Source organism: Pleurodeles waltl, chromosome 4_1 (assembly GCF_031143425.1).
Source record: "Pleurodeles waltl isolate 20211129_DDA chromosome 4_1, aPleWal1.hap1.20221129, whole genome shotgun sequence".
Taxonomy (NCBI): Eukaryota; Metazoa; Chordata; class Amphibia; order Caudata; family Salamandridae; genus Pleurodeles; species Pleurodeles waltl.
Window position 1 is genome coordinate 140,061,293 of NC_090442.1, and position 23,843 is coordinate 140,085,135.

General features: G+C 43.1%; 1 protein-coding gene across 1 annotated transcript in view; it reads right to left on the reverse strand.

Moving 5' to 3' along the window:
- The window catches only part of LOC138287475 (rho crystallin-like), a 383,283-nt gene that overhangs the window by 135,881 nt on the left and 223,559 nt on the right, over positions 1-23,843 (reverse strand). The window contains exon 4 of the mRNA XM_069227917.1: positions 16,980-17,096. Within this exon, the coding sequence (XP_069084018.1) occupies positions 16,980-17,096 (117 nt within the window). The remainder of the gene's footprint in view (positions 1-16,979; positions 17,097-23,843) is intronic.

The following is a 23,843-nucleotide window of genomic DNA, read 5'->3' on the forward strand; positions in this document are numbered from 1 at the left end:
GACACGCCATCCGCTTCGTGGCTAAAATCGACTCTCCACCTGCACTGCGGTTGGGAGATCGATGCATCGTGGCTGGGGAAACGACACAACACCGGTTTGCGGCTGCTGATAACGACGCAAACCCCACACAGCACGGTTTTGTAACACTGTGCAACCGGATTTCTCATGCATCGTCCCTGGGCATCAAAGTCATCGTGAATTGGAGCCAGGTGTAGGAAATTCCAGCTTTGCGACTCGCAATTTGCGAGTTGCAAAGCTGGATGCAGGATGCAGGATGGTGTCCCTGACACTATCTGTGAGTCGCAAGGGGGGTTGCAAAGGCCCACCTCATTAATATTAATGCTGAGGACGAGACCAGCTTATCCTGCTATGGGCCCAAGGGGGGGGGGCTCTAGCGCTCCCCCAGATGGCCAAGCACCCCCCTCCCCTGGGCAGAGATGGAAGGGGAATCGCTTCCCCTTCCACTCCTGCCCCTCAACCCCTCTGCGGCGTCTGCTGACATCAGCGCGCTTTTGCGTGCTGACCTCATCAGAGGCCTTCGCCCCCGGGGCTAGAAGCTCAGCATTTCTCCTCCGATCACGTGGAGGGGGCAGAGAGGCATGAAAGGAGAGGAAAGGCCTTTCCTCTCCTTTCATGTCTCTCTGAGCATTTGGCCACTAGACACCAGGGATTTTTTTTTTTGTATTTCAATAAGGGGTGCGGCCCCTTGGGCAAGGGCCGCGCCCCGGGGGACAAATTATTTCTAGGCCATTTCTATCCACTAGACACAAGGGATAATTTTATTTATTGTTTTTTTTTTTTTTATCTTTGGGGAAACCACTAGACACCAGGGATTATTTATTTTTTTCATACTTGCGCTTAAGGGGAGCGGCCCCTTGGGCAAGGGCCGTTCCCCAGGGGGGCAAATTATTTTTAGGCCATTTCTGCCCCTCCCGGGGGAAGATCGGCCTAATATTATTAGGCTGATCTGCCCTCAGGGGGGCAGAAAACAACTATACACCAGGGATACATTTTTTGTTTGTTTATTTTTATATATTTATGTTTGGGGAGCGACCCTTTAGGCAAGGGTCGCTCCTGGGGGGGGCAATTATTTTTCAGCCATTTCCGCCCCTCCTAATATAATTAGGCCGATCTGCCCCCAAACCACAAGACACCAGGGAATTTTTTTATTTTTAAATGTAAATGTAAAATGTAATTTTTATATACTAACGCATAAGGGGAGCGGCCCCTTTGGCAAGGGCCACTCCCCGGGGGGGGGGGGGAAATATTTTTAGGCCTTTTCTGCCCCCCCCTGGAAGCAGATTGGCCTAATATAATTAGGCGGATCTGCCTCCGGGGGGGCAGAAACCTCAAGACACCAGGGATATATATATTTTTTTATTTACTTTATGTTTTTATGTATGGGGAGCAACCCCTTAGACAAGGGTCGCTCCCCTGGGGGGAAAATTGTATTTAGGCCATTTCTGCCCCCCTTGGGTGCAGATCGTCCTATTTTTGTTAGGCTAAACCTCTACACACCATGGATTGGTGTGTGTGTATGTGTGTGTTTTGTTTGGGGGGGGGCAGCCCCTTGGGCAAGGGTCGCTCCCCATGGGGGCACATTACTGTTGGCCATAACTGCCCCCCTTGTGGGCAGATTGGCCTATTTTTGGAAGGCCGTCTGCCCCCAAGGGGGACAGGAAGCCCACCAGAGACCAGGGAAGATTTTATTTTTCAAAATAAGAGGTTGGGGGTATAGCCATACCCCCACCCCAAATAAATGGGGCCAGACAAAGTTGTTCTGCCCACCAGTGGGCAGATTGGGCAATTACCCCCGATACACACCCCGGCGGGACAGAAAGTCTACTAGATGCCAGGGAATAAAAAAACTAAAAGAAAATAGTGGGGTGGTGGTTACCAACCAGTATGGGCCTGGTTATGCCCCCACCCGAACTGAAGGGGCTAACAGTCTTTCAGCTCTTCCCTGCACACTAAAACATCTTATCCCATGGCTAGCAAGAGGACATTTGATTATTTTTGTTTTTTGTTTTACATTTGGGCCATGAGAGCTTGGTAACTCTCAAAATCGTCCCACTTGGAATGGTGAGGGCTGCACTTTTTTTTACTTTGGGGCACTGCCATGTAGAAAAATCCACAAGACCTAGACACATCTGAAAACTAAACATCTAGTTGATTCCAGGGTGGTGTGCTTCACATGCACCCCGCTCCGTTTACTTACCCACAATGCCCTGCAAACCTGCAACTTTGCTGGAAAGCACACATTTTTCCCACATTTTTGTGATGGAACCTTCCGGAATCTGCAGGAATCCACAAAATTCCTACCACCCAGCATTGTCTCATCTATACTGATAAAACTTCTGCTGCACTTGTCACCCTAAAAATGTTTTTTTTCAAACTGCCCTTTTGGACCCACTTTGGTTCCCCCTCAATTTCGACATGTGTTTGGCTCTTCCCTGTCACAAACACTTGGCCCACCTACACAAGTGAGGTATAATTTTTACCGGGAGACTGAGGGGAACGTTGGGTGCTATGAAATTTGTCCCGGTGCGGTGATCCCACACAAAAATGTGGGAAAAATGTGTTTTTTTGTGCTAAATTTGAGGTTTGCTGAGGATTCTGGATAAGAAAACATTGGGGGATCCACGTAAGTCACACCTCCCTGGACTCCCTTGGGTGTCTAGTTTTCAGAAATGTCTGGGTTTGGTAGGTTTCCCTAGATGGCTGCTGAGCCCAGGACCAAAAACGCAGGTGCCTCCCGCAAAAACAGGTAGTATTGTATTTCATAATTTTGATGTGTCCAGATAGCGTTTTGGGGCATTTCCTGTCGCAGGCACTAGGCCTACCCACACAAGTGAGGTACCTTTTTTATCGGGAGACTTGGGGGAACGCTGGGTAGAAGGAAATTTGTGGGTCCTCTCAGATTTCAGAATTTTCTGTCACTGAAATGTGAGGAAAAAGTGTTTTTTTTAGCCAAATTTTGAGGCTTGCAAAGGAATCTGGGTAACAGAACCTTGTGAGAGCCCCACAAGTCACCCCATCTTGGATTTCCCTAGGTCTCTAATTTTAAAAAATGCACAGGTTTGGTAGGTATCCCTAGGTGCCAGCTGAGCTAGAGGCCAAAATCCACAGCTAGGCACTTTGCAAAAAACACCTCTGTTTTCTTTGAGAAAATGTGATGTGTCCATTTTGTGTTTTGGGGCATTTCCTGTTGCGGGCAAAAGGCCTACCCACACAAGTGAGGTACCTTTTTTATCAGGAGACTTGGGGGAACGCTGGGTGGTAGGAAATTTGTGGCTCCTCTCAGATTCCAGAACTTTCTGTCACCGAAATGTGAGGAAAAAGTTTTGTTTTTTTTGCCAAAGGTTGAGGTTTGCATGGGATTCTGGGTAACAGAACTTGGTGGGAGCCCCACACGTCACCCCATCTTGGATTCCCCTAGGTCTCTAGTTTTAAAAAATGCACAGGTTTGGTAGGTTTCCCTATGTGCCGGCTGAGCTAGAGGCCAAAATCCACAAGTAGGCACTTTGCAAAAAACACCTCTGTTTTCTGTGGAAAAATGTGATGTGTCCACGTTGTGTTTTGGGGCATTTCCTGTCGCGGGCACTAGGCCTACCCACACAAGTGAGGTATCATTTTTATCGGGAGACTCTCCACCAATCCCAAAACTTAGGGGCAGATTTAAGGAAAGTGGCACCGCACCCAGTGCAGCGCCACTTTCATTGCACCACTTAGCACCCCCTAATGCCACCAAGTGTGCGACATATCTAAGATAAGGCGCACCATGGTGCAGACTAGGGGCCAATAGCGTCAAAATTTGTGACGCTATTGATGTACTGTTCAGGGTTAATGACAACATTTTGGCGCTAACCCTGAACACTATATAGGGACCCCTTGTAAACAACGTTGTGCCCCCTTTTAACAACTTCTCTGAACAGGCGTTAAAAGTGCCAAAAAAATGGCACAAAGAAATCTCTAAGATTTTCGGCCCCCCTAATCAGGGAACACCCCCTTTGCAGAAATTATGCACGGCGCAATGTAGAGCAAAGGGTTACAAAGTGTAAATATGGCGCAAGGAAAAGGCCACCTTAGCGCCAAAAAATTACACTAGGGTGGCGCTAAAGTGGCACTAGGCCTTCTTAGTAGTGTTTCAGTGGAACATCTTATAATTATTAGAGTTGGTTTTATAGGGAATTTACAAACCGGTGGGTTAGAGTTAGAGCAGGGCAATTGGTATCTTGATACCTTGAATTTTTCCAAGTATTACTTTGTTTTATAATTTGCCCCCTAAAAACCTTTTTTACATGTACTCCACACGAGGTCGATCTTTTCAAATCCCTCATCAAAGTTCATTAATCCAAATACACTCCATTGTTATTTTTGTTTTATATTGCAGTCCCTTATTCTTCATCATGTATTCGAGTGAGTTCATAACCAAATTCCCATTACAACAGCCAACATGAGTGTCGATGACCACCCCTTCCTCTAAGCCTATCCCTCAAATGTGTACCTCTTTTCTTAATTTAAAAAATCTAATTTATTTCAACAGTCCTGGAATCAGTAAACTCCACATTTTTAATACCAGATACCATCTCCTAACATAATCAAATGGTCATTCTTCCCAACAAAAAACCTTCAACACTAATGGAGATTTAGGTTCCCCTCTCAATGATATAAAGACCAATGGATTTCCCCATGTAGTGCATAGAGGATACTCAGCAAGAACAAATTAACGAACTTTGATGAGCGATTTGCAATTAGCAACCTCCGGTGTAGTATACATATAAGATTTATTGTTCTAACAGGTATGCAAATGTGTATCTCGTGTTCTTGAGTTTGTAACTGTTTAATGAAAAAGGGTTTAGGGTTCTACTAACAATCCCTGTAATGTGTCATGGGATTGAGTGTTACCTGAAACACATCTCACTCAAATATTGCTGAGTGGATTATGAAGCGGTCACAGTACAATTGGTTCTCTGATTCGGGCTGAAACACTGAGAAGTCCATAGTGCCATGGGGTCTGGAAAACCACTCTCAGTGTCTAGAGAGCTTATTACCTTCACACTTGTGTAGCCTACAATTTTTTTTTTTTGTATTAGGCTGAAAATTTCATAATCTAAGGAAAACCACAAAAAATGTACAGCTGAGCTACCGAGGTACACTTTGTGTAGAGAAAATAAAAACCACAAGAAAGTCTTATCCTTAACACTGTCTTGTCTGTGACAAGCCTAGCGTGCCACAATGCTGCATCACTGTCTGTAGCATTTATCCTGGTTTTTGAATTAGCGGGGATGGCAGAAGCCACTCAGTCAACACCGGGGTACTATCTGAAAATGTCCTGGTAACTCCACAAGCACTACTCAATTCCTTCAAACAGGCAAAGGGTGTAGTGTTAAAATCCTGTAAGAAGTTAGCACAGAAAGCAAATTACTAACACCATTCTAAGTGAGGGTAAAGGAAGAAATGAAGGAGCCTAGAAATGGTTGTTCAAGCTGTAGTAGAGAGAAAGTGAGCCAGACATCTACATTGTATTATGTTTCAAAATCAGAAAGATTTTGGAAAAAAAAGACCATGACATGCCCTGGGATCCAGTTTCAGAACTCGGTTTAATTGAAAATAAACTACCCAGTTTAGTAAATGAATCCATTCAATTTACATTATGCAAAGAACAATTAGTTATGAGGTTTGAGAGATAACATTAATATTGTGTGCTTTCCTCCATTAAAAAATATTTATCGAGTGAGCAATTTACACCCGATTCCTTTTTGAATGCCACCCAAGCTATGGACCAGCCGTATGCAGATCAGCCCCGGATAGTTCAGCCACAACTGCCAGGCTGGATTGACAAGCAGATGTTGTGCAAAAAACACCCACTGCTTAGCAGCCCCTTCTGGGTACATTAGGCAAAGCCATGTGACAGGCATGCTTTAGGGAAAAGTTAGCCATTTTTACTTACTGGCATCTGATCATTGTTTTTATCAACTAAGCAATATAAAAAATGTAGTTTGCCATCCACCGACCATCCATCTACCCATTCATCTCATACTTACCAGTGACAAGGCTGAAATTCTTTGGCCCCTTGCACCTTCACCCTTTTAGGAACTTACTTTGGGGCCACGTGAGTTAGGACAATGCCTCCACCTGTGGTCTCAGTAAAGAACCAGTTATTAAAAGTGACATATATTTAACCTTTTCAGCACAGATCAGGTCTCCTCAGTACCAAAGTCCTGTTTTCTATTCAGCTACAGTTTCTGAAGCACATTCCTTAACTATTTACCATTCACCTGAAGGTGCAGTTACTCAAGAACTTTGTGTCCTCTCTTTGGGACTGCTGGAATTCAATTTATCTAACACCCCTACCAGATTCAGAGGTTGCGGTTAGTCAAAAGGTTTGTTGCTAGGGTGGCCTTAGGATTTCTTTCGCTCTAGTCTCTTTGCATTGCCTTCTGGTGAAACAGGATTTTATTAAATTCTATTTGCCTTGTGCACAAAGCTTTTAGTGCCCCATCATTCACCACAGCAGTTCATCATAGCAGTCCAGGTTCCGTTGGTACTATCCAATTCTCCAGTTAAGAATGGCTAAATGTAAAACATCGGAGGCAAGGCTTTCTCCATCTCAGCTGCATCCCACTTGCTTACGTTTCAGAAACTCCTGAAGACATGGCTGTTTCTTGCCCTTGGGGGGTCTGCGAATATGTTTGGAGGATTACTTATACAGCCAAGATACCCAATTTGGGTGAATGTTGTTCTTAACAATCCGAATGAATAAAATAAATATTTATCAGTCTATCTAACCATACTCCAGTCTGTCCGTTTAAAAAAAATATTTTAAGTACCTCCCCATCCTTCCATTGGGGCAACCAGTGATCTGCTTCATGATCAGACAGTTCCTTCACCATTTAAACTAACCGCTGATACGTTCATCCACGTGCCACTACTCTGCCTATATGTCCAGCGGTTTCTCTCTTTACCACTCTGCCTATGCATTCATCCATCCATGTTTTCTATACCCGTCTGTTTACTGATCTAAAGGTATGAGGCTCTGTCAGTCAATCAGGGACCATAACTGGACAAGTAATTGTCATAAATAGGGGTTCGCAGAACTCTTTTATGACTATACCCATTAATGGCAAATATACCTCTGGATGAATATGCCATTTCTGAAACTGAAATCTGCACCCATGGACTGAAATATTTGGGACATAATCCACCATCAGGACATGGATCCTCACAGGAATCCCGATGCCACACTACCCCTCCACAGGAACAGGGAAACATGGGCTTTATGAGGGCTCAAATTGATCCAGAAAAACAAGTAGCGCTTCTGCCGTTTGGGTTGTGTAATGTTCCATAGAAGTACAGTGGTGTTGTCATTTGCCCCTGTGTGTTGTGTCTTTTATTTCTTCCCTCGGCTTTCCCTCATGTGTCTGTGCAAGCGTCTGATGCTGCACGCGGGGGGTTTGGAATGTTGGCGGGAGGGAGAGGGAGAGAACGACGGTTGGGGGCATTCATTTTGAGGGAGTCAATAAAGAAGGAGATGTTTATCTCACTTTCCGTCTCCTCATCATTACACAAGGAAATTTTGGCGAGGAGGGACGGGATCAAGTAGCAAAATCCATTCAACGAGGTACAGGCTGTGTTCACTGTTCGGGACAGGCTTATCCAGTGCATTCTTCAAACTTAAGTCATGTGAAGAGCCCGAGGTGTGTCAGCTCTTATCCACTCAGGCATCTGAAGTCTTGCCAGCAAGTTAGGACCTCTTGACCCTGATTTTCTGGCTTCTGAGATGACTTCGTGAGCTGAACTGTGAGTGATTAACTCTTTACATGCCCTGAATTAACTAATGTTATATACCTGAAACTGTCACAGGAGGGAGCCAGATCCTAAAAAGTGATATTTATAGTTAAACGAAGACATTGTACAATCTAAACTTGAGGAGTTAAACAATTTGATAGATCATTACCTGTAAATTATAAATAAAACCCCAGAAAATTAACATTATAATGGCTGGCATAATGAATGCAGTGGCAATGCCAAGTACCTTTTTAGATGTTCCAGGACCCCTGGCAGAAAGCTGGACACAATGGATCAAATGTTTTGAAAAACATTTGGAGGCTATCGATGGAACCAAGTATGATCCAGCCAGAAAACAAGCCATCATGCATAACTGTCTGGGGGTAGAAGGAAGAAGGTTGTTTGATCACATAGCTCCTGTTGAGAAAGAGGAGGAGGAAGATCAAGAATGGGATGTATTCACTGAAGCCAAGGTAAGAATGAAAAACTACTTTGATACAACTATGAGCGTTATTATGGAAAGATATAATTTCTATTAGCGTTACCAAGCTCCAGGAGAGTAAATCAAGTCATATGTCGCAACCTTGAGGATGTTAGCTACAACATGCTCATTAAGAGACATGGATGAGATGATCCGCAATCAGGTAGTTATGCGCACCACTTGTATTAAAGCACAAGAAAAACTGCTGTGCCATCGCAACCCCAGCCTGGAGAAGGTGGTATCAACCATTAAAAGTATGGAAAGATCTGCAAAGGGAATAAAATTGTTGGCAAACCTGATAACCATTCAGCGGATGTCAATCTGATCCGCAAGGAAAGTGAATCATCTACAAATCAAGTAAGGAAAAGCAATAAGAAAAGCAGTTCAAATTCAAGCAGCAACAAGATGACATGTTATCGCTGCGGATCCAGTACCCATTTAGCATCCAACAGAGGATGTCCTGCCATCGGCAAAACTTGCAAAGGATGTGGAAAGGTTGGACACTTCCTTAAAGTTTGCAAGTCTTCTCATGTGAAGAAAGTCTTCAAGGTGGAAGAATATAAAACAGACGAAGACTCAGACGACAATGAAATGATGGAGAATTTAGTGTTGCTTGTGGCCATCATCAGTAAGGAGGGCTTACATAATCAACCCAAATGCAACATCCATGTAAATGGGGAGAGTGTGGAAATGCTAGTTGATACTGGATCCAGAATTACTATCTTGTCAAAGAACACTTATGAGACCTTAGGATGTAAAGCACCGCTACAGGTTAGCAAGGTTATTCCAGGAGCCTATGGAGGTCACAAAATAAAGCTAGAAGGAGTATTTAATGCTGATCTGAAGTTCAAGGACAAAAGTACATCCTCAAAGGTGTTCCTGGTTGACTAAAACATTCTTGGTTGGTTGGAGCAACAGAGCCTGATGATGTTGATCAACCCATGTCAACCGCCCTACGTGTTCAGTATTCAAAAAGACAGTTTGGAAAACATTCTTGAGGAATACAAGGAAGTATTCAGTGGAAAACTGGGATGCCTAAAGAATTTCAAACATAAAATAATTTTGAAGGAAGAAGTGCAACCCGTGAAACAACGTGTAAGAAACATACCTTTGTCAGCCCGCTCTGAGGTCAAGGCTATTTTAAAGAATTGGTATGATGAGGGAATAATAGAAACCATCGATGCGTCCGGGTGGTTGTCGCCCGTGGTCCTGGCTAAGAAAAGGAATGTCTCAATCCGTTTATGCATTGATCTTCGCCAACTCAACAATCACGTGGTAGCTGATTGTCAACCATTGCCTCTGATAAATGAGATGGTGATGACTTTGGATCAAGCAAAGTTCTTCACTACTCTGGACTTCAGTGCAGCTTACCATCAAGTTCAGTTGGAGGAAGGTTCAAAGAGTTACACAGCGTTCATCACTCCTGAAGGAGCTTACCAATTCTGTAGATTACCTTTCGGGCTGTGTTCGGCATCAGCAGTCTTCCAACGAGTAATTAATCAACTTTTTTCAGATATGGAAGGTGTAAGTTCATTTCAGGATGACATACTAGTCTACAGTAAAACAGACGAAGAACTCCTGTCTATTTTAAAAAAAGTATTACAGAGAATTCAAGACAGTGGTCTAACGCTACAAAAAGACAAATGTAAATTTTTCAAAGGAACAGTAGAGTACCTTGGGCACCTAATTGAGGAACAAGGTGTTCGACCAAAGCCATCTCTAATATCTGCAATTTCAAACTCACCAACCTCAAGTAACAAGGAAGAACTTGCATCATTTTTGGGAATTTCACTCTAAATTCATACAGAATTATGCTACAAAAGTGGAACCACTTCGGAAGCTAACAAAGAAGGATGCAGAGTTCATATGGGATGAGATATGTGAAGAAAGCATGAAAAACATAAAAAAAGAACTTCAGCTAGCACCTTCCTTGCAGTCTTTCAGTGAAAAACTACAGAGCATAGTAACCAGGTTGGACTGGGGGCGGTGCTAAGCCAGAGAGTGGCTAAAGAGGAAAAAAGTATTGCTTTTGCTTCACAAAAACTGAGAGGAGCTGAGTCAAAATATTCAGTAACTGAACGTGAGCTTTTAGCCTGTATCTGGGCTGTTACAAAGTTTAAATGTTTTCTTTGGGGAAAAGAGTTCATTTGCGTACTGATCACAAACCATTAGTTAGCATCCTAGATGGAAAAGGTTTGAGTAAACCTACTCCAAAAATAGCAAAGCTTGTGTGTAAATTAGAAGAGTACCAATTCAGAACAGAGCATATTAGTGGCAAAGCGAATGTTACTGCTGACTACTTGTCACGTGCACCGTGTATTAGTAAAACTGATTGTGAAGAAAACGAGGATGATGATGTTCTGGTTGCATGTTTGTTTAATAGTGAAGAGCCCCATAGTGCTATTACAAAACAAGAATGGGAGGAGGCCACTAGAAATGACAATGTATTTACAGAAATGAAAAAGTACATAATGGAAGGCTGGCCGCGTGAAAAGTGATTGAATGAAACATTGCAACCATATTGAAAAATTAAAGATGGCATTACCATTGTTGATGAGGTCCTCCTCAGAGGTGAAACCCTTATTGCACCAATGTCATTGAGAGGGAGGTTGGTGGCCCTAGCACATGAAGGAATGACAGGAACTAAACAAAAACTTAGGGAAAGATATTAGTGGCCAGCCATGAATCGTAACGTTGACATATTTGTCAGCCAATGTTCCGTATGTGCTAAAGCAGACAAAGCCATGTCTGCTCACCGTTGTGCAATGTTATCTGTTGAGTTCCCCGAAGGCCCGTGGATAAAAATCGGAATCGATTTTATCGGGCCAATGAATGTTCTTCCCCTAAACATGTGTTATGCCATTGTTATTAATGACTACCTTAGTAAATGGATTGAAGTAAAGTTTGTGTCACAACCCATCATGTCTGAGGTGACGACATTCCTGAAGGAGGTGTTTTGTAAGGAGGGCTTTCCACGTCAGCTGGTCTCAGACAACAGAGTGCAATTCCTGTCACAAGAAATTACCATGTTCCTGAAAGTAAATAATATAGAACATATACGGTCATCCTTATACCATCCCCAAAGCAATGGGCAGGTTGAGCGGGCCAATCGTTTAGTCAAAGAAACTATTCAAATGGCATTAAGGTCTCACATTCCTATTGAAGCAGCTCTTAGAACTAGACTATGGTTGTTTCGCACCACTCCACACAACACCACAGGCAGAACACCCTTTGAGTTGCTCAGGGGTAGAGTGGCCATCACACAATTGCAGCCGTACTGGTCAGTGGCATGTAAGAAAAGGTAGACAAAGAGCTTAAAGGAAAAGGAGATTGAGATGAGGAAGCTAGTTGACCAACGTCAAAAACGCATGCGTAGCAACTATAATGCTAGAAATGCAGTCAAGGAAATGAATGTGAGTGCTGGTGATTTGGTGAGAGTGATATATCGGAAGAAAGGAGTTAATATGAGCAAATACAGTGAGCCAAGGCGGGTGGTTAAAACTAAGGGCACAGCTGTCTTGTTGGATAATGGTCAATGCTGGAATGGATCGAATGTGGACAGCTTTAAGTTACCAGAACCAGGCAGGGACCATGAAGTTGTTCATAATAGTTTGCCTGAATACAGCCAACCTGCAAACCACAGTGAACAGTGTAGAACAAGCCATGAAAATGCCGCAAAAAGTAACCCTTCCAACATGTCTTCAACTACAGTTGTAACCAGTCCAAAGGGCACTGTAAGGACCATAAGAGCTATTGTACCACCTGTCAGATTCAAAGATTACGTACTGAATTAAGCGTTGATAAAAGGGAAAAGATGTAATGTTCCATAGAAGTATAGTGTTGTTGTCATTTGCACCCCGTGTGTCGTGTCTTTTATTTCTTCCCTTGGCTTTCCCTCATGTGTCTGTGCGTGCGGCTGATGCTGCGCGCAGGGGTTTTGGAATGTTGGGGGGAGGGAGAGGGGGAGAACAACAGTTGGGGGCATTCATTTTGAGGAAGTCAATAAAGAAGGAGATGTTTACCTCACTTTCCGTCTCCTCATAATTACAGTTGGTCTCTAAGCAACCATTCAAAAAGGCTTGATGTACATGCATACAGAGGCCCATTCTGACGGAGTAAAGTGTAGCCAATCCAACTTGCTGAAAAAAACATGTGATGAACAACCGATAGCTGAAACGCGCCCACAACCTCCATTATTTACTTTGTGGTCGGCAAAGCATAGGGAGTCATGTTGTGCCATTGAGCATCTCATTAAGGCACAGTGTTGATAAATTCTGACTATTTTTATTTCAAGTGCAGAAAGTTACTTGATTCTGTCCACCAGGTGGAATGTTGTAATGTCAAATTCTGCCTGTTCTAGCATTTTCTCACTTTTTTCCAGACACTTCGGCCATTTTTCCCACTATTGGAACATTCTAGAAGCGCTATCGTGGGCAGTGCTTGCTCTAGTTTTTCTCTGGGCGTCATGACTATAAAAACAGATGCTAAGCTGACACGTGCAACAGGTGCACCACTGGCACGCAAAAGGCAAGTCAGTCTGCGCCCATCAGCACCCCAAAGGCGGCCAGCACCAGCCACTCTACCTGTGGCTTTTAAGAAGGCAGACCTCGCATCCATTTTACAGAGACAGAGATGACCTGCTTGATCTGGCCCCTTCTTTCAAATGTTCACCTCACTGCCCTGCTTCTCTGATAAAACAGGGCTATGTCTGTCCCCGGTGTAAATGGCAAAATAAATCTCCACTACTGACAAAGATAAGCACCACTTCTTGGGGAAATAGAGACAGAAACAAGCAGTTCCCTTCAGCGCTCCTTACAAAAACATGACACTAATATTCTTGACTTCATAAGTGAGAACAAGTCTGATAAAATGTTTGTGACACAGACCTGGCTATCCGAGTCATCCACTCCCACCATAGCTACGGTTATTCCCAGAGGTTACTAAACCTATAAAAAGGAAAGTTCTGGGGACAGAAGTGGTGGCGTGGCTATTGTATATAAGAAAGCGTGGGATTGTAACCCCATCCCTATTCAGGAACTAGAAGGTGTGGAGGTGCTGAGCTTCCACATCTTCACAAACCCTCATCAATCAACGGCCGGGTTTTATATTACACCCCCGTAAGACTGCACAGATGTGGGCTGTGCCCAGACGCAAGGTGTCCTAGGTGTTCGGAGGACCAATCGGTCTTCCTCCATATGTCATAGTCATGCCCGGGAGTTTATCGCTTCTGGAAACATATCCTCACTGAACTGGAGAACATAGGGGGACACAGTCTGGATCATGAGCCGCTCTTGGTGTTGCTCGGCTGGGACAGAGGAGTACCAAAATTGTGCCGCCGAGTGACGGTGTCGCGTAGGCTCTCATTATTCTAATGAGACTACTGGATTTTGAGCAGCAAGATCATCAACGGTGTGGGAGACTGAGTCTGACCCACGGTGGGTGACACTTGTCGCTCTAAATCCGGGTTTTGCACCGGCTAACTAGCAGTGCCTCATCTCTACCAAAGGATAGGGATGATTGGGCAGCCGACTGCATGACATATTAGGCTTCTCAGGGAAGTCGTGGTCACTCAGGTCGCATCCGGTTCTCTCATTCACAATTCAGTCTCATATACAAGTGGCAAACAGAAGCAGTATTTGTTTCAATAACTGGTTTAATAAAACAACTGCATCTTAGATAGCAAAGCGTGAGCTGCAATAACCAGGACGACACAACATGACAGCATTAAAATGGTGACGAGGAGAGTGAAGCATAAGAATAACGCTATCATATTGTCACTAAGATCGATGGACTATTTCCTATCTAAGTCATAATCTGAGCACAGCATGTTAAACTCTAATTCCCCCGGGAAGACATCAACCCTCATACCTGAGCAAAGGCCTGTGGTCTGCTTTAGCATCTGTAGCGAAGCATTCAGCAATCAGCATACAGTCGTGGTTCCCTGGCTGGAATCTCCCTCTTAACACGTAATGGGATTAGGAAGTGTTTTTATAATAACACAGCTGATGTTCTGAGAAAATGTCCCTACGTAAGGATGTGTAATTTTCTACGAATGTTGGAGACTAAACTTCTACCACGTTCACCGGCAACGTACCCAACTGTAGGCTTGAATGAAGCACAGAGTGATCAAGAATGTCTTGTTTGAGAACATGGTGCTGGGCTAAGCAAAAACAGTTAGACAGATAAAAATAAAACAAGACCGTAAAACTGGTTATTGTAGAAATAACAATGTGAAGCCGAATAAAATATATCTAGGTTAAAGTGCACAGCGGCCTAGTGTGTTAAACTAACGTGCATGGAACTATAACTAAAATGGCTACACAACAACGACGATTGGGCTGCTGCTAGCTAAACGACATAAAGCAATGCGCTGGGATCGGGGCCTGGTACCGACGGTAGAGGAATGGCATAGAGACATGCTGTATTGTAATATGCAGACGGACGCATATTATGAGTTGGCGCCTCCAACTAGTAGACCAGCACCGTACTGGGAAATATATAAACAGTACTTGATTGGCAAAGAAACGGGAGAGCCAGAGGGAAGGGAATTGAGTGGAGGGAGAACTGACGTTCCCTGAATGCATGCCATTGTTTTTGATGCTTCACAGAGACCTGCTCAAGGACAGCGGATGTGGGTGGATGAGCGGGGAGGAAGGTGGGGAACATCGAGGGCTTACGTCACCTGATACAGACAAACTGTTGGATTAACTGTTTAATGAAATGTCACACCAAGAACAAAACGTAAAATGGAATGTGTCACGTAAAGATGCAATATGTGCTGCTGTACTGGCTTGCTGTGAGCATTTGTATGAAAAGTATAAATAAAATAAAAATCATTAAAACATTTTTTAAAAATCCAGGGAAATTTTTTAGAATTGTCAAAAACTTTACGTCTCCTGAGGCAAGCACTTGATGGCACCAACCCATGGTAGGATAGTGTAACCAGTTGGCCTCTTATTTCCGAGATAAGGTCAAGGCTATTCAAGCCAGCCTAGCGTCAGGGAGCCAGAGGAAGTGAGTCAGTTGGAGGCAGGTAGCTGTGTTGTGGTTTCCTCTACCAGGGCCGAACTGTTAAACCTTTAACCTATCTCTCTGGAAGATTCATTGGGGCCTTACAGGCCCTCAAATCAGGATCACCAGCAGATCCCTGTCCCCCTAAGCTATTAGTGATAGGTGCAGTCGTTATGAATCCACTGGTCAATAAGGTGCTCAATGCCTCACTGTCTTCGACATTAGTCCCGGCACTATGGAAGCAGGCTAAAATTCTGCCCCTTCTGAAAAAGCCCACAGCTAATCCCATCGAGCAATCAAATTATAGGCCAATTTTCCCACTGCCAGCATTGTCAAAGGTACTGAAAAAATTTGTTAATCAACAGCTATCTCAGTAACATAAAACTAATAAGCTGCTATTACCCAGCAAGTCTGTCTTTCTGAGACACTGTACTGAGACAGCATTGACTAAAGTTACTGAAAACATTAGAACTACTCTAAACGCGAGAGGAAGGCTGTTCTGATTTCGTTAGATCTGTCAGGGGCCTTTGATGCGGTCCCTCACTCCATGCTCCTAGCACACCTCCAAGCCACTGGAATTGGGGGATTGGCTTTAGACTGGTTAGCTTCATTTTTGAAGGACAGAAAGCAAGGCAGTATGAGTTACCCCATATTCTTCTGAAACATTTGAGTTGAACAGTGGGTGTGCCGCAGGGATCAGCCCTCAGCCCTACTCTGTTGAATGCATACCTTACCCCTCTAGCACAGCTGGCTAAGGCCATAGGGGCCCAGGTGATTATGTATGTAGATGACACTCAGCAGCTGTTTTATATGTGGGAAGGAAGAGGAGATTGCGGCAGAGTCCATTAGAACCTTCTTCTCTGTTTTTCACTGGATGACGGTACATCAATTAAAATATAACACAGATAAAACCGAAATACTATTCTTCAGCCCTAATCTTCCGGATTGGCAGACCCTGTGGCCTAAAGTTGCCCCACCTCCAGGCCCCCAGGGACAAGGATCCTTATTTTCAGCCAGAGATTATGTCAGTGATCAGAACTTGTTTTGGGCTTCTGTGGACATTAAAAAAGAATTCTACACTTTTTTCCTTGTCTGCAAGAAAAGTGGTCATCCAGGCTCTTAGTACATCAAGACTGGACTACGACAATGCTCTATATTTAGGACTCCCGTACAATCAGCTTAACAAGCTTCAAGTGGTCCATAATTCGGCAGCCCGCATTCTTCTTAACATGCCCCCTAGAACACGTGTCTCTGCTCTTGCAGGACTTCCATTGGCTTCCAATAAAGAGAGTTCTCTTCAGAGTGCTAGTCCTAGTCCACAGAGCACTGCAACATTCAGGTGCTGGTTTCCTGAGGGCCAGGGTCAGTTTCTATGTACCTTTCAGAAACTTGTGATCGGCCCACTGCTTCCTGGCAAAGTTCCCTGAGATCTGTTGCAGTAGAATGGGCAGAAGGAACTTCACCTGTCTGGGATGGGTGACTTGGAATAATCTTCCATTGGAGCTATGCTTGGTAGTGACTACTGCCCTGTATAAGAAAAAGCTGAAGACATGGCTCTTCCAACACGTCTAGACGATCACACTGCTTACCACTGTTTCCATGGAGTAGCCGTGTGTTTTAAAAAGTCATATTTAATTATTTTATTATTTCTACACATCACTTAAACTGCTAGTGACTGTTGCTAATGAAGATTTACCTTAAAGCTGAAAGGCCAGTGGATGATAAACAGATCCAAGTAGTCCAGTTGAAGGGCCTTCAGAGATTTATCCAGACCTGTCCGGACCAGTTCTGGAGAAAGAAAGGTTGACCACAGCTGCACCAATGAAACAAAAAAGAAATAAAAGTAATTCACAGGAAATCTAAGGTTGTGGAAAACATCTGTAAACACGAGCAAACATGGTATAACATCTCTCACAGCACACTCCCTTAAGCCTCAGATACATTTAGATTAATTAATTGAATTACATGACATAAGTAGAGGCATGAGTAGCCACAATAGATAAAAATAAGTCATGCTAAATACAGCAAATTAGCCAGTACCAAACCTATTAAAATTAATTGCAAATAATGGGAGTTCCTGCTTGGTAGAAGGATTTCTTAAACTGTATAATGGTTGGTTGTATCAGAAATAGACGACAGACAGGTAAATTGTGAATCCAAAGTTTCACTAGTGCAAAAGTAGTGCATGTTTACCTACATTTGGAACCCACCCAAAATGTTCCTCCCTCCACAAGAAACAAAATCATGCATACTACCTGAGGGGAACTCGCATGTTTTATTCTCCTTGATAATAACAGCTTCAATACAATGATCATCTTAGGCTCAAACAAAGCCTTGGAATTTCCATTAGCTTCTATGTTCAAGTCTTGATATAATTTGCGTAATTTCTATTTGATCAAGATCGTTGATCACTTATCTTATAAGGCAGCATTGTTGTGTGGTATGATCCAGGGCTCCTTACTGGCTCCTCTCTTATTTAGTCTGCATCTAGAGCCTTTGAGCTTGGAGTTCAAGGGGATCAGCTGTCCACCAGTCTGAGCAAATAATACTCGCCATCAAAACATCATCTATCCACCACTATCTTGATGAACTCCTATCTTAATGTCAGATACGTCTTTGAAAATATAATAAACCCTTGACAATATAATTCTTTCTCATGTTTCTCAAACAGAGAAACAAATTATTTCAAGCTCTAATCAGTTAACTCAAGGCAGCTGGTTTCTCTCTGTCACCCTCGAGATCAGCAAGTTCGGATTTACACTTGAGCCAATACTGTCTTCTGTCACAGACATTAGCAAAATTAACAAATCAGCCAATTTTCACATCCATTCCCTCACCAATTTAGCATAACTTTCCTTACTTACATATATGAAAACTGCTGTGCCAGCCATGTATCTACTAGACTTTGGCACAATCTCCATTTGACCTTATCAAAGCAGGCCTACATTCAATACTAGACTTCTATCATTATCACTAGAAAGTTTGGACACATAACACATATTTTTAATTAGAACAATAGAATGCTGAGAGCTCCACTGAAGACAGCGGCTCACCGCTTCCAATGGCTGGTATAAGCCTTTTACCCAAACATTCCAATGTTTGTCGTTCTATTTCTCCCTTTTCAATTTAGAACATTTTACCCTCAGTGGGTGGAATGTTCTAATAACCATATAACCCTTCTTCCTTGGGCATAAACCGGTTACTAAAAGCCCTCTCCCTTGTTATTGGCCCTCACCTGCGGCTCAGGCCTATGACTTAGGTTCAGGACCTTTAACAACGAGTATAGCCTTCGGCAGTGGGCTATAAGACAATAATACATGCACTTCCTTTTTATGAAAGCAAGGATTAAGCCATGATAGCTTATCTGACAGACTTGTTAATAATCTCAAGTAGTCAAAAATACTCTCAGGAAAAAACTCTTTATTTCTGGAAACACCTGAAATTAAGATGATGTGCACCGAACCAAATCTCTCAGGGGCTACAACAAGCTTCTGGAACTGCCTGCCATCATACCTAACAAGTAAACCCATGGTTCTACCTTTCAGCAAGTATCTAAAACATACCTTTTCTGTTTATACCCGACTGATCATGTCTCCAAAAGAACTTAGACTCCACTACATACAGGTCAAAGCCTCTACTGTTGCTCAGTTTTGCTACTAATTATCACTTTAAGCTATAGACTAGGTCTGAATCATTGCTTAGATAATCTTAGGAACTTGAACTTCTCTAGGGGCCATCCAATGAAAATGTGCATATTTTCTCTTGAATGATTCAACAGTTTCAAAATAATGTGCAATCTGTTTTGTATTAGCTGATTTAGTTCTTTCTCTCAAAACAACTGAGGAATAATGATTTTTCTAACCACGGGGTCCTGATAACCTAGTTATTATTAATGCCATGTGCCAGCATACTCTTTCTATATCGTCTCCCTGCCATAGATATACAGTCTGTTTGTAATTCTCTTCAATTTACTGGGTGGAAAATACAACAGATATATTTATTTCTTGATGCACAGCTTTCTACATGCTTCTTTTGGAACATGGTAAGTGACACGCCTGCTATTGGAATGGTACGGTGGTTAACAACCAGTTTGACTTTCAAAGAGAAAGCTAATGAGCTGTGTAGGTGGGAAGCTAGAATCTGACCTTATAGCATCTCATCCCTTAGGTCAAGTATGTGCTGCTACCTTGAGACTGGAACCCTACTGGTGCTCAACATGCTTGGCTGTATGGTATTGTGATAGTGCTGTGTCTGTTTTGGTTAATCTTACAGCTGCATTTGGTTAAACATTGGCTTCTCATTAATATTCTTGGTGTGTGAAATTACAACGCGTTCTTTGTTACCACAAATTCTCTAACATATTTGAGAAACTGCACAGCCTTCTTGAAGTTTGCCAAGGTCAAGGAAATAAAACAAGTGAAGATCAATGGTGTAGGATAGTATGGGAACTTTTTCAGGAGTTCCAGAGCAATCAGGAGTTACTGAGCTCACAATGTAACAAGAGCCTTTTACCGCTGGTGTCCTGGGCCTTTTCCTTACTATTGAACTGTTAAACATCAAAACTGAGGACCAAGGCTACCACTTTACCACATGGTTCTTGAGCTAGCAAAGGCAAGCGGTCCAAATATTTGTCCAGACAGTGCTTTTACTTACCAAAAAAGGTCTTTTACTTCCACACACAATGCAATGCAGTATTTAAAAGTCAGAGCATGCAAATATGGTACACAATAGAAATGTAGCCATCATTCTGTGAAGGAACCAATTGGTATTAGTGGATGCTGTTCCCAGTAGTTAGGAAGTGTATAATAGAGGCAGTGCAAGCTCATCAATCTCACAGGGAAAGTGCCGGGTGCAAATGTTCTAAGCCCATTTCGGATCCTTGCTATTTCACCCCAAAAAACATACAACTTAGTCCGAGCTGGCAAGTGAATTGTCCCAGTCGCAGTTCTCCCACAACATTGCTCCCATGCCCTGTACATTAATTTTAGAGTGGGGATTGTCGGGCCCGCTTCAGCTGGCTGCAGAAGGGGCTGCACGGTTACTGGTGGTGTGCGATCCTATGTAGCCACTAAACATAGTCATGTGGAGTTAGCACAAGCCCTGCTGATGCTCATGCTGTCTAAGGTATACTTGTCTTGTGAACTGGTGCTTGTTTTCAGTGGAAGAGGCAGCGTGATGAACACACATGAGGGGGAGGCTGAACTCCGCTGGCTCTGATCCTGGGTGGCTCAATCTTCTCTTGGGGTCCTTCTTTGAGCCCAAACACAAACCCACCACCCAAATAGAGAATAGAGCCCATCCCAGGTTGCAGCTTTCACCCACTGGGGGCCCAAGTTACTGTCCAAGTAAATGCTGGCTGCCGTGAATTGGATGTAGATTCAAATGTCTCAAGGTGCTTTAGTTTCCAGTGTTCCTCCGGTGGCTGTGGGAAGGGGCTACACAGTTACAGGTGGTGTGTGATCTTGCTGAGAAGGTGAAGCATAGAACACACACAAGAGCAGAAGGATGTGCTCTGCTGGATCTGATCATCGTTGGGCAGATCTTCTCCTTTGGTCCTTCCTTGGGCCCAAACACACACCCACTAGCCAAATAAAGTAAAGAGCCCACCTCAGTTTGCAGTTTAGATCCACCGGAATGCCTAAGAATGACTTGTTGTTATATTATATAGAATCAAACATCTCTGCAGTGTGCTTTGGTTTCTTTTGGTCCAGGAAAGTTATTCTAGGCATCAAACAACCAAAGGCACTTCATTCTCTATGGGGTAAACCAGAAGCCATGATTTCTGTGAGTGCCAACCCATCACAGGCGCTTCTGTGCACACCTTAAGGGCACCATGGTGTCAGTGCCTCACCACATGGCCTGACAATGCAGATCCTTTCCTGGTTGCAATGGGATAACGTATGGCCCTCATACTCCAGCTACTTGCAGTCCTCAATTTCTAGACAGCCTCTTCTTTGTGCAAGGGTACCTTTAGCACCCCTGCTATGTAGTCAATCAACTCCTTCCCTCACAACAGACTAAGAGCAGCTCTTCCCGAGGCAGGTTGCAGAATTTCCAACTTCCTGTTCCAAAACCTGGCCAAGATGGACAGACAGTGACCCCAACCCTGGAGAAGAGTTGTTCAGTCTCCACTTCTGCAGGACCATGTACTATGGTAAATTTGAAGGTTTGGCATGGTGACAGGTGGTATCTGGCTCACATTTATAAAGTTTGCAGGCACAGTTTGTGTATTCCAAAGGTCCCACTCTGGGACTGGTTTAAAACTTCAAACGTGCATGGAATCCTTCCAAACAGATCCAGTCACACTCTTTGTCTCACAGTGCCAGAAGGAAGGTGGGTGGAGTGGGTAGCTCTTCCCATATCATGGGAGACCCAAGAAAAGAGGGAGAGGCTTCCCCTTAACTATCTCTCCAACTCTTGGGGGGAAAAGCCAGGAGATTTCCCCTAACATCAAATATACCCTCTGCCTCATACTGTCCACACACCATAAAAGGCCTCATGGTGCTTTGAAGAAGCGCTGCAATTCACATGTTGAAAGGGCACTCACCTGCCTCCAACATTGTAAACCTATGTTTATGAGTACCTGTCACTGACGTAATAGAAGTGTGTATTTCCTTTTGTAACTGCACACATACACGCACACATGCAGGTACACGACTCTCCCTGGCAGAGACAAATAAAAAGACCTGTCCTGCCATTATAATCCATTGCAGCTAGCCTAATCAGTCCTCACACCCCGATGAGCTAGAGGTTTACAAACTTCACAACTTCACAGAATACAAAACATATTAACTTCATACAACTTAGGGGGTGAAATTGTAACTCAGCACTTATCAATACCTTAAAAAACTCAAACGTTTCTCAGGGGCAGATTCTGAACTGGGTCAGGTTATTTTTCAGCTGCCATCAACACTGTCCTGGTGACTCAGCCCTTTCATCCTTGTTTTATAAACTACATGTAGCTACTACTAATAGATTAGCTACAGGGAAAAACATCTCACTTCACCAATTGTATTCAAGGTTATTGTCAAGTAATGAACTTAATCCCTTGAGGGATTGCCTATGATCAACTGAGGTCTGGATTTGTGTTGGCTTGGTACAAGCACTTATTTTCAGAGGCCTAGTCAGGGATATCTCTTGATTCCATTGGTTAAAGGAACCAGCAATATCACAAAAGGTGCTCAATTTGAGGGAAAAGAACATATATTCTTAGTTTCGAGAATCATGTCATGGTGACAGTGACTTAGCCGGTCATCAGCTCCTGGACTAGTGGACAGACACATCTGTTTGAGAATGTTTTGTCAATCTCCCACCCCATACATATCCTTAGCAGACATATCCTTGTTGATTAAAGGCCCCTTCTTTGTCATCACAGAAAGATCCTATCTTTTCTGCATACACACAGAAATGTTGCAATTTTTTGCAAAAATCCAGCTATACCCAGCCATGACACCACCCACTTTCGCCCACGCTCCACTTTCAATCTTAGTAATAACACCATACCCTCTGACATAATGGCTTTAAAAAAACTGGTGATGAAAGACTTATCAGATTATACAATCAGATCATTATAGACCATAAAATATCAGTTTTGTGAAAAGGAAAGGCCCTCCTGGATCTTCTAAATATTGACAATATTGTGATTAATCCTTCTGACAGAGGTATAGGAATACTGATTCAAGGCAAACACAAAAATTACAGTTGACAGAGGTAGCAAAACAAGAGTGTTTCATTAGTGAGAATAGGTATCTCTTTCTTAATAATACACATCCCTGAACTCTGGTATCATACACACTGCCCAAAAGCCATATGAATAGCAGTGATCCAACAGGAAATCCTATTCTATCAGGTTAAAGTTCAATTTTAGAGCCCTGGGGCAATTTCACAAATTTTTGGATGTGCAACTTTGAACCCTTGACTGACGTGTAAAAGAGAGTACTTACATCATGAACCTGACTGAGAATCTAGATTTTGACTTTACGCACAAACTCTTGGTCACCCTTAATGCTCAGTTATTATATCCCAATATCCCACAAGAAAAAGTCATAGAAGTCATAGAGCTCTTAACTGAAGAATCAGGCCTTTCACGGTCCACCCTTGCTTTCTAATTTCACATCTTCGAATAGCACTGACAAAAACCTTTTCTGATTTGATGGAGATTATTACAGCCAAAGAAAAGAAATGTCGATGTTGGCTGTTTTGCCATTATATTTTTGCGCATCCTTGAGTGTATGCACATTTTACACAGGAGCAGTCTATTTTCTGATAACATCAGGATACCTACGTTTTACCCATCATTAAAGTAAATCTAATATTGACTATTTGGACATTACTGTCCAAAATTGTGAAAGTACAGACCACCTTCTTTAGAAAAAAACAGAGAAATAAACACTCTTTTACAGCATTACAGTTGCCATCCACGTACCCTAAATGATCGTCTACCATTTGGTCACTTCCTGAGACTTCAGGGACTGTAAATTTAAAAATGAATTTTTAGAGACAAAACCATCCTCTGACAGAAGTTGGCTGATTGTGACTACCCTAAAAACTCGATAAGATG